The sequence below is a fragment of the Corvus moneduloides genome, chromosome Z, assembly GCF_009650955.1.
Source record: "Corvus moneduloides isolate bCorMon1 chromosome Z, bCorMon1.pri, whole genome shotgun sequence".
NCBI classification, from domain to species: domain Eukaryota; kingdom Metazoa; phylum Chordata; class Aves; order Passeriformes; family Corvidae; genus Corvus; species Corvus moneduloides.
Window position 1 is genome coordinate 66190877 of NC_045511.1, and position 12186 is coordinate 66203062.

General features: G+C 38.1%; 1 protein-coding gene across 3 annotated transcripts in view; it reads right to left on the minus strand.

Moving 5' to 3' along the window:
* The window catches only part of MRPS27 (mitochondrial ribosomal protein S27), a 43684-nt gene that overhangs the window by 9534 nt on the left and 21964 nt on the right, over window positions 1-12186 (minus strand). For all 3 annotated transcript variants that reach the window (XM_032095484.1, XM_032095485.1, XM_032095486.1), the window contains 3 exons: window positions 2386-2500; window positions 1802-1880; window positions 429-544 (listed from right to left, as the gene is read on the minus strand). In XM_032095484.1, the coding sequence (XP_031951375.1) occupies window positions 429-544; window positions 1802-1880; window positions 2386-2500 (310 nt within the window). The remainder of the gene's footprint in view (window positions 1-428; window positions 545-1801; window positions 1881-2385; window positions 2501-12186) is intronic.

A 12186-nucleotide genomic window follows, 5' to 3' on the forward strand; every position in this document is an offset into this window, starting at 1 on the left:
AATGGGGTACTAAAAAACCTAGTAAAAATGCTTTATAATTCTGCAACATCACCATTATCAAGCTCTAAGGGTGAGCAATACTCAGCGTAACAGGGTCCTACACAATAGGTGACACAGTTTTTTTGGTGGTAATTCATAGAGTCTGCTTTGAACTGAAGTATCAATTCACATCCTTCAAATGGGCATACATTGTATCTAAAAATCCCAACACACCCTCCTTTTCAAAGAAAGGAGCAAAAGGGGTGTTTCATACTTTGTTATTTCTTCTTTCCTTTCTTTCTTCTGCAGTTGCAAAAATAATGGGAAAATGGAGTATTTTTCCCCCCAGGTAAACTTAGGGGAAATAAAATACATTCATGATTGAATGTCTAACTGACTGCACCACAACACTTGGAAGCAGAGGCACATTTTGAGTGTGGTCAGTTTACCGTATGTCCAGACTTGGTTGCCAGGTATTGGTATAAAACATAGAGAGAAAGAAGCTGTGTTGATAATTCATCAAAACTTTCTTGGAGCATGATCTCTGTTACTATTGACATAGCATCTATGGAGGAAAACAATACATAATCAGCATAGCTCCCAATACGTATCTCCCTTTTGCACCCACCCATGTTCACTGACATTTTATTGCTGTAGTATGCTTTGAAATAGTTAGGGAGAAAGTTAAACATTTCTTACAACTAGAATACACCTATAGAATTAGCCTTATTCATTTGGCTTGTTCAAACACTGCAAGAAGGAAGAATGGGTTGAGCAGCATACAGCCAAGGAGCTCTCAAAATCATCTTAGCTCTACACACTTCACTTGGTTCTTCTTTCCTCAGCTCTTCAGTCATTAAGATTAAAAAAAAAAATTTTAAATTATTTCTTTGTTCTTGTGTTTTGATTACAAACAAGAGAAGACCAGCTTAATTTCACTAGCCTTAGGGTGACAGGAGAGTACAAAGGAGCAGAAATGTTGTCACAGATCACCCACAGTGGTCTCTATACTCAGCAAACAATGCTCTGGAGGAGCTCTACAGGGAGCTCCAGTGACACCCCCCGTCAGAAAGGACAGTTTGTTAAAAAGGCCTTCAGCTTCACATACAAAAGAAATATGGATAAAATAAGGAGGAATTAAAAGATGGGGGTGTGTCTCAAAATAAATAAATACATGTATTAATTTGTCATTTAGCAAAATCTTTCAGTTCCTCTCAATTATCTGTTTTATATGAGCTTTATGCAAAGGAAAGCTTACTGCAAGTCTACAGTACTAGAAAACTCGAAGTGAAATTAAAATCTTAAATATCTGTCATCAAACATGTGAGGATTACTCATCCAAACACTTAAACAGTCAATAATGAAAGGTAGCCCCAATATGGCAATTCAGCATAGCTGGCTTGCTCCAGTGACAGACAGAAAGCCTACACAGTTTAGATACATAGCTTTTTGAACAGCTAAATGTATGGAAGATGAATACCAACACATATTTAGATTCTGGTAACACTTTAATTGTCACTAATAACTCCTATGATATCATTAGCACATACATCAGACTTGTAACTGAAGAAGATGGTTTACACTTGGAATAGGATTATTAACAGCAGAAACTATGAATCACACAAGTTTCAAAACTACAAAATGAATAAAATCCCAACAAAAATGAGAAATAAACATGCAGAAAAATACTTCAAAGGAAGGTGAAGTCATGTTTCATGATGAATTCAGAAAAAATATGGCTACAAGTTTTTAGTTCGAAGAAAAGCTCTGTAAATATAAGAGCATACATCTAAGGATGAAGTATTGGTATGTATTTTCTTACCTTCATATTTCTTCTGCTTTATAAAGCAATCCAACAAAATATTAAATGTAAAATTATCTGGAAAAATTCCATAGTGAACCTGAAGGAAAGAAGGAAAAAAGTTCAGTGTGCAAACGTGCTGTTCAAATCTCCTCAAGCACAGTGCTGTAGACACCAGAAAGAGCAGAACCATGGCACTGCACACTGATGCAACGTACAGTCAAGCAACACAAGAGATCAGCATGGCACCTGTGATGTAGGTCCTCCAACTTCTGATGCACTGCATTTGTTTTGGCATTTTACCTGAGCCTTTGGGACCAGGAATGGGATTGCATATCATGTTATTATGCCTCCCCCGCACCTAGCATGTTTTGGACACCAACGCTATTTAAAAACAAAAAGCTTTCTGAGAAAAAAGAGTATTTAAAAGCTGTGAAAGGCTGTAGCTAAAATTCAAGTGCAACAGCAATTTTTATTTTGACGAAGAAACCTGAACTTAAAACCACAGTCTACAGGACCTGGCTGCAACAGGAATTCCTGTCAAGCCACATTTGAATCAAAAAGCCAATCAAATATATTCGTGTCTTTTCCTTGGTAAAACTTACCTTATTTTTTATTGTGTATAAGGCTTTATCTTGAGCGCCATATTTTAAGCACTGTCTGATCCAGCTGTGAATGGTCCAGTCTCTCAAGTACCAGGAATTTGGGCTATGCCGAAACCTAAAGATGACAAAATGGTTTGGGTGACAATATGACTCTGCTACCACATAAACCAATTCTGTAATCAACAAACTTTGAATTTCAAAACCACACCAATCATGAACTCAGACATAAATTTCTCCATGTTTGACTTTGCAGTCAATCACTGCTCTCTAAAGAGCTCCAGATAGCCCTTTCAAGTAAGAGAAAGAAAATTTTGATACATTAATAGTATGTACAAAGGGGAATCTGACCTTTTCACAGATGCATAATATTTAAACTTCTCACTTTAGAAGAAAAGCCTACTGCTTTTCTCCTGAAGAAATAAATACCAAAAAAACCCAGTTCGGTATATTTATGAAGGCCAACTGAGACTGGTATGAACGCTGCAGTATTTTTTAACTTCGTGCTTGTGATTGTGTAAGATTGTATAGTATAACATTTTGATGTATAATATTGCTGATCTTGTCAAAGAGATATGACTGATGACATCAGCAAGTATCAGAATTACACAAAAATATAACTGCATCTGAAACTTCGGAGCTTGTATAATCTGGTGTCTCCCACCCTCTCTGAATCATGCCTCACTTCACCACTTAAGAATTCATTATGCCTCAGCACAGGTCATCCCTGGGCTGCTGCATGCTCCATTTGCCTTAGAAATGCTTCATCAGTGAGGCATACCTCATGCACAGGGAATCTCTGCTGGAGAGCCCTTCCCTGACCCTCTGCACTGGTTTAACATATTCTGAGACACCTCATGCCATGGCTTCAACAGTCTTCCAAGGCAACCCACTCCAGTGCTCAAACAATTTGTAAAATTGAATACTTTTGCTTCCATTTTGTCCTTATTCAGATATATGGGCTTTGCACTGTATTGGAAGAAATGGTGGCAAAGAGCACATGGAGCTTTAGTTTTGGCAAACACTCAAACACCAGTTACAAGTTCAGTGGTGGGACCTGCTGCCTTGGTCTTGAGCTGATTTTCACAACCCCTTCTGAAGAGATGCATGCAATCTTTCTCAATTCAAATGAAAACTGATCTCAGTCCCCAGCACAGAAGTGACTGCCACTTTCTGTAAAGAACACTGATGACTGAGCTGGGCTCATGTGCAGATGCTTGCAGCCCTAAGCCAAGCTGCAGCACCATTTAGGGGCAGGGTTGACTCTTCCGTCTGAGCGAGCATGCTTTCCAGAACGTTTATCAGATTAACGTGGCCACCAACCCTCTTTCCCCCCTCAGTAAATCTCGTCTATCACCGAGGGCTACACAGATGACCAAGCCTGGAGAAGTACTACAGCCTAAAGAGCCTTCAGAATGAAGAAGACAGCCATGCCAAAAGTGAAGCTGAACAACTACAGAGTCTAAATACATGTGTTTGTAAGTGGCATATGAAATCACGCCATTAAATTAGGATTTAACAGAAAATGAAAAGCATGCTTTGAATATTAAATTACAAGCATCCATTCTGTTGCTGTAATCGCATTCCATTTTCTTCCCTCTGGAGTTCAAATACTGGGGAGTTTTTGAACTCAGATACTGGAGTTCAAGTTTGCTTCCATTAAAGTCCTGTATCATGGACAAATGCTTTCAGGAAGTATCAATTACAGGAATTTGGATTTAATCATATTTTGATTAAAAAATTATCTAATTGCTACAGATTCTTTCACCAGCCATTTAAGAAAGGTCAAGCTGGAACACTAGCACTCAGCAATAAAGCTGCCAACATTTTTTAAAGTTTCAATAAATGGTTAATATTGTTTCACAGGTGGAAAACAACAGACTTGTCTTTCAAAAAACATGACACTGATGCTCTCAAATACTTAGGCTTTCTATTGACACAGTCTTTTCAAATGAAAAGCAAGTATTCAAAAAACAATTAAAAAAAACCCCCAACCAGCTGTTTTTAATGCATTTGAATATTCAGCTTTTTCCAGAGCTCTATTTATTCTCTTGAGTACATCATAGTGAGAGAGAGAGAGCACTCCAATACCTCCTGCACCTTGGATTGCTACAGCTTACTGTAATGAAAGCTTCTAGGTTTCAAAGTAAAGTTGGACAGCAAAAGGCCTAGCAGGGATGCAATATGGTCTAGAAACAGAATGAAGCTGATCCTCAAACAATACTCATTGCTGGAACCAATATACACAAAATCCAGAGGCATGTTATAAAAATCTGCACATCAGCTTTTATAGGGCCAGGACTGATTTTTTTGTGTGTGTCTGTATGACAACCACAGGATCTTTCAGATCTAATTACTGTATGTATGTTACTATTAAGATCTTTATGCTGATCTTTATGCTCAGATCAGGTTTCACCTGCCCTAGGTGCTATGCAAATGAAAAGCAGAACAGCTTCTCAACCAAGTAATTTTCTAGTTAATTCTAACAATTAATTACAAATCAGTTGCACAGGAATGAAGAGAAGGGACTGGTGCACAAATGCAATATATATGTATGTACAAGATCCCTCAGCATTAGACACTTCCATTAATCCATTATGTGGTGGGAGAATTGGAAGTGAGAGGGAAGCAACTACACTGCAATCTTTAATTGTTTCTGATCCATATAATGCTGGAATAAGCTCTGTCTCCATAGTACTAGCCGAGAAGAGAAACCAACAGAGTATCTGGGTTTTTTTTAAAACTAGACAAACCAACCAAACATTGTGGCAGGCACTTGTATTTGAAACTGAATCAGGAAAAAGAGGAGGTTGCTCATCATTTTGACAAGCATTAACATCTTCCTCCTTCTCTTTGTTCAGCAAACAGGATATAATTAAGCAAGGCAATACGTTCAGGGACAGATGAAAAGACAGAAGGAAGTTAAAACTAAAGAAAAAAGAGGATTGAGAATGATTTAAATAAAGGAAACCTCTAGCAACTGCTGTGTGTTTAATGGAAAGACCAGAAGGTTATCTTGCAGATGCCTGGTGCTGAAACTCATTTTTCTGAGAACTAATAAAAACCTGAGATGCCCAAGATTCTTATAATGTGTTCAGCAAAGACAAGAAGCAACTGCAACAGTATTAGGGAAGCTCTCTGTTGGTACATTTTAACGTTAATGGCTAAAGAATCAATATGGTCATCCTTCCAGTCACTGAACTGAGAACATCTGCCTCTGCGGGGAATAAAAAGAGAAATATCTGTAATACAAGGAGATCCTGAAATACCAAGGTCATTGTGAATCTAACAGCACACAGTGCATTACTCTAGAATTCTCTTTATTTTGAAAAGTCGTTCGAATGATGCATTCCAGAAACTTGATTTTCACTAACAGTTGCTTTGTACTTGCAAAATGATTATAACTTGGAACAGATACAAGGAGTGTACAGCCTCAGTACAAGGCAACCAGAATATTTCTAGCCAAGCAAGTACACTCTCTTGCTCACAAAGAGGCCAGCACATTGGGTTAAGAATACATTGTCAGTTTACTAAGTTACTGCATAAAGCCCCACTGCTCATTATTTACAACAGTGCTGGGGTGCTCATGCTGTGTGAAAGAAACCAAACAATAAAAAAGTTTAACAGATGCTGAGAGTGTTTCATGATGTGCTGTACTACTACAGCAAGTGTAACTTATTTATATTGGCGCCCCCACATACCGCAGAAAAGCTGAATTCCCGCCCTATTCATTTATTTCAGTCTTCCAACTTTCTTTGGTGCCATCAAGTGGTGATGCACTCCAGGGCTGCTTTCACACACCCTGTCTTCTCAAGGGAAGTAATACAGCAGACCTGAGAGCAAACAGAACCCCTTGCTGGTCTGCATTTTTTCCCCTAGGTTTGGTAGAGGGGAGTTCATTGCTTTGGGGACAGTCACAAATAAGGAAGATGGTGAAGGAAAATCTGCTGGATTACAGAAGAGAAAGCGCTGTAGAAATAACATACCATGAGGAAGAGCTCTGCTCTGCTCTTCCTGGTAGTATAGAGGGAAAGCCAGCTCAGCAGATCAGTTCCAATTCTTTGCTGATCACAAGTTCCATTTTGTACTCTATGGCTTTCTTAAGGGCCAGTCCAATTCCTGGTACTCCCAGAAGCTATCCTTATGCAAGACACTATTTTTTCTCCTCCCCGTGAAACAGAAAGAAGAGACCCTTCCTTTTTCCACCTTTACCTGACCTAATGAGAAAGCACCTTGTAATCATCATACATCCTACACTTCCATCTCTCTTCTTTTAGAACCAGAGAGAAATATGGGCCTGCATGTTCATATGCTTTCATCAGGAAGCAAGAGTGCCAGATTTCTTCTCATCCACTTAAAATTCTAAATATAGTATGAAATATCTCTGTAAACCAGGAAGAAGCTCTCTCAACGGAATGAATCCAGAGCAACTCCACATTCTACACGAGTCATACAGGGCCGAGAAGCATCTTACCATTGCCATGTTTTTTTCTTCCCAGGCATATTTTTTCAGCTACAGTGCATAATGATCAAATGGATTCCAGGCAAGCTTAGCTTAGAAACCAGAAGCCTGTCATCGAAAACTCTCCCTTTGTTTGTCATTTCAAGCCACAGGCCTTGGGGAAAATCATCTACATTTTAAATGGACCCAGAGGCATTGCTCATACAACAGTGTCAAAGAAAACAGTCTTGGAAAAGCAATCGTTATTGACAGAAATTTCCTTTTAAACACTAACAGAACTTTATTTTTCCATCTCTTCTTTGCTGCCATTTTAGCCTTCACCTTTTTTTTGTGTAAATCCTTTAAAAATGTCATGTGTAAACCTACCAGTCCTATAGTAAATACCTCATGCATTAACGGCCTACACTCAAATAACAGAGAGAACACATTGCTTTTGCATTGAAATAAAAAACTCAAGTAAGTATGTGTACAATAAGAAATCAATTAACAAAAGCAGTAATAGGACAGGTTAAAAAATTAGACACGACAGCTGTAACAGAGCACAGTCTAAGGCTGAGGCAGAATCTTACACAAGCAGAAAATTGGTTTGCAGACTCCCTGAAAAAAACCCCACATTCAGCCCCTCTTCTATTTTAATTTTTATTGACTTTCCCCCATCTTTTATTTTGAACTAATTTACCTTGATTGCTTTGATGCTAAAATTAATTCTTCTAAATTAAGGTCTCTTCACCTCCACATAAACTCGTATTTCATGCCACCATTTTTTGTCCAAGATTTGCACAGAGCTCTTACACCACTGGTGCATGTCTGATGATGGCTCCAAAACAGACCTAAATGATCAGATACGGAGAAACTGCAGTGCAGTACCACAGTCAAACATTAAGGCTGAACAGGAGACTTAAAGGATATTTTTAGTATCAGGTCTTGTTTCATGTTATACCATATTCAGCTTTTATTTCTGTTCACTCCAATGTTACAGGTTCACCTTTTTTTTAACCCTTAAGCTTAGTAATAAGACTAGATCTGGAAGAGGAGAAATTTTGGATAGAATTATATACTACAGTTATTTAGGAAGACTGAGGACATCACCTGGGTAACTTCCCTCTTCCAATAACTGAAGGGAGAAAATTCACTATTCAGTAGTTTCAGGGTAGCTACTGCATTGCTTAAAACAACATTCACTCAGCTTCACAAAGTCTCTTTCTAACAACATCACATAGCATTCACCATATAGCAGCTAGGATGTAGTTTATCCTTTACTGACCTATCTATTTTGACAGTTTTTAGTGTTGAGTAACAAATGACAAGCTGAATTTCTGACACAACAAGCATTTCTGCCCATTGCTGTCTTTAATCACTAAATGCTCTTCCCCCTTTTGATGAATTTAAGGCAACTTTGAGAGCAACACATAAGGAACAAGCCTTACTACATTGAAAGCAAAAACAGTTCTATCAAAGAGTTGCAAAATCCTAGATAAATTTTATAAATTTCAAAATAATGTATGAATAGACAAGCAGTTTATCACAACATGAAAGAAATGCTTTGCTTATACACAAATAGATGTAAGAGCCATCACAAAAGAAAGCCTATGGCAAAGTTTGAAGCAATTGGTATTTGCAGTATTGCTATAGCTACTGGCACTCCTGAAAAATACCTGAACTATTTATCAGTCCTTCCATCCAGAGGCAGTAAGCATAACAGAACTGCAGTGGAGCTGCTCTTCCAACCTTTTGCCACCAGGTTACACCAAGCAGCCTTGAACCTCTCTGGAAACATTTGCAAAGCACAAAGCAGGAATCCTTCAGACAACTGGATTAATTTAGTATCTCACAGGCTCACCTTAAATGTCTCAAACCCTTATTCTAATTAGTTCGTAACCAAACTGAAAAACCAAAGCCAAGGCTCAAACAACATACACTCGATACACTCTTTGTCCCTAGGAAAACTCTTCGAGGCTGTTAAATGTGTTTCTTAAAAAGCTTCTCTAGTGATGTAGATTCAAAGTACTTCAGAACTATGCACTCTCTGGCAGAACTCCAATGGAAGTTCACTTCTCAGAAGAACACGAATCAGGATTACTCTGTGTCAGCTTGGTTGAACATGCTCTGTGTGCCTAACCTGAAATAAGATGACATCAGTCACAGGCCTTATCTAGCTACAAACTAAAGATCTTAACATTTAAAAATACAGTATCAACATGATTCCTTGTTCTACATTAAAGGGAAGGTCACCAGCTAGCTCACTAGAAATGGACACTTGGGGATCCTCAGCATGACCTGTAGGTGAAAGAACATTGCTACCAAGAAAAGGTGGTGATGCCTGCTTTAGTTTCATGAAGAAAGTAAATATATCACATTCAGTTTTATTTCAAATGCAAACTATGAATAAAGCAATCCCCCTTTTTGACTTAACAGAATGATGAGGTAAACTGCAAGGACGGAAAACAGATTTTTGAATACAATACTTGTATTTTTCTGCTCTTCCCAGGGTAATAGTCACCCACCACCCTTCACCTCTCCCACTCCTTTTAAAAAAAGACAGTCAGGAAGAATCCAATTTTCTTCTCACATACATGAAGAATCCATACTATTTTCACCATAAAGCTGGAATTCACTCAAAGAGCAACAGTTAAGAAGAAAAGGTCATGTCACAACAGTAACAATAATAAAAAGCCCAACATCTTCCCAAACTATTGACTGTAAAGGACACAGCTCTCTGTGACAAATACTTCTGGACTTAAGGTTAAAATGATTTGGTTTGAATATAAATGTAAGTAATACTCTATAGAAAGCATCACAGGCTGAGAAAACACATGGGGAATGATGAAGTGAGCTGTTGCTATAGTGATTCTGATAAGATACTCTCAAGCGCCTCTGCTTGTCCCCATGCAATCATAATAAAGCCTAATTTAAAACCAACTCTTCCATTAATTATATGTTTTTCTAGTATGCTGGCATACAAAAAGAGACACATTAAGAACCATACAAGATACTACATTTATTGCTTCAGGGAAATCTTTTTAATCTAAGCAATTTCTAAGTGCATCAGGATAAAACTTGCTGTTTCAAAGCTCAACAAAGGGACAGTTCTGCTGGATTCTTTTACTTGGATCCCTGAAAACTGATTAATACAAGGCTGTAAAAAAAGGTACATATGAGTAAAGCACCGATTTGATTGTTACCATTTTACTAACTCAGCTATGCCTGTCATTACTTCAACAAACTCAACCTCATCTGAAAGCTAGTACACAAGTTATCAACTTATTTCTCAAAATGAAGAAGAAATGTTTGTGAAAGCCGACTTGCAATTTCTAGTTGCTGTTATCACCTTTTTACCCTGTTCACTTTGCCAAATGATTGCCCACTAAAGACTGCCAGAAAGTCAGTTTCCAGCAGAAAAGCAGCTCCCGCTAGCTGTATTTCGGAAGTAAGTTTAAAATCTTTTGTGTACCAAAAAGTACTTACATCATGGACTTTCTATAACCACAGATAACTATAATTTTACGTCATATGAGGGACTAAATTGCTTCAAAGCTCATTATGTGTTTAATTTTTTAAAAATAAATTACAACAGATGTTTTAGAAAACCTCATCTCTTAGCTATAAACTACTGCAGAGACGTCACAGCGAAGCTTGCTTTCCAGCAACCATTAACCAAGCTGCACAGAGATGTAGCACCAAGGGCTTTCCATACAAAACAGTGGCTCTGAGTTCTATGATAGTTCAAAGAGTGTCAGAGGGAACTGCACCACACATTAAGGTGTTTCTGCCTTTTAGCACTAAGCTTAAACTATGATAGAACACCCCTTTCACATTATATTAAACAGGCATACTTCAGGCATATGCATAAAAACTGCTCTATCAAGAAGAGCAAATAAGGACTTCCTTTTTTTATGGCAGGAAAAACCCTCAGCCTTTGACATTGCTATTACTGTATTTGCAAACAGCAACTTTTTAATAATGCCCAACATTCAGCGTAAATTTAACCTGGGCCAAAATTAACGTAGTTTTGTTAGAGATCTAATTCAGCTGCAGTCCACATTGTAAACATGTTGCATTTTCCATTTATTTGACTCAAATTCTTTATGGTTCACAAAATAGCTCCCAGAAGTACATCACACATTAGCTTCAAACTACTGTAACATTACACCCACTGACATAACCCTTGACACTTTTCAGTTTGATCACAGTTGAACTTGCACAGATCATAAACAATGTACTTCTATCTCGAGTATCTCAAAGGCTGCAATACAGAAGTGTACAAGCCAAACTGTTTATTCTGCAGAGTTACTCAGTTTCATACCACATGCGACCAGAGCAAAAAAGAGATGCTGGGAAGACAGTGCTTCAGGAATACAAATATTGAATGGATCTTAGTAACCAACTTAAGCAAAAGAAGAGCCAAACTATGCATTTGCTGCCAAACACTTTACAAACTGGATTTGCACAGTTCAGGTTTCACCTTTTCAGATTTGCTGCCACAGGCACACAGTTCAAGTTAGTCTTATTTTGACCTAATACCTGGGCTCTTTCCATTCTTCACTGCTACAGTCCAATGTCCTTGTGTATTGCTCTCCTTCTGCACCCCACGAGTGAAGGGGAGGCAAAGCTACCTAAGCTGCCAAGTTAAACAAGTAAGGTTTTTATATTAAATGTAAACACCTACAAAGAGGACAAAACCCCTGATACCTGTAGTTTCAACCACAGCCACTGTCAAAAAGGCAAGCATTTCAAAAAGGTTGACCATTGGCGCACAGGCAGATCTTGGCTACCAGGCAGTTTATTTTTCATGTCATGTCTCAATGAGCAATGCTTATTGGTATTTCTTTTTTCTTCCAGCCATGCATTTTCCTAATAAAAATACTTTTAGCAATGAGTAACAAAAAATGCTCAAGTCCTTTAGAGATTTTTAACTGTTCCCTAACCACAGTACTTCTGAGGCATCTAGTTAGCATATCCCTTAGTGTATCTAACTTCTGAGACTAGTGAGACAAAAATGTCCTTTACCGCACTGCATACGTCAATCCCAAGAAACAGCAAGTAAATCAAGGATAAACATGGCAAACCTGACTCAAGCATTTTGTAAGGCAGTTTGAAATTTGTGGGCTCTTACCAGCTATATGATTGTTTTACTCTTAATTCTTTTTGGAAAAAGACTGTGCCGTCAGATCTGTTATTTAAAGAGAGAGACAGCAGGTACCTCTCTTTAAGTACTGCATGTACTGTAGGACAAATGTTCCCTTGTGTAGGTAGCTACAAGCTGCACAGTAAAATGAGGTCGTGCTACCCAAAAGAGGCAGAGGATTTCATAATGCAAAAAGGTTTCTTTGTAGTTTCTCCCC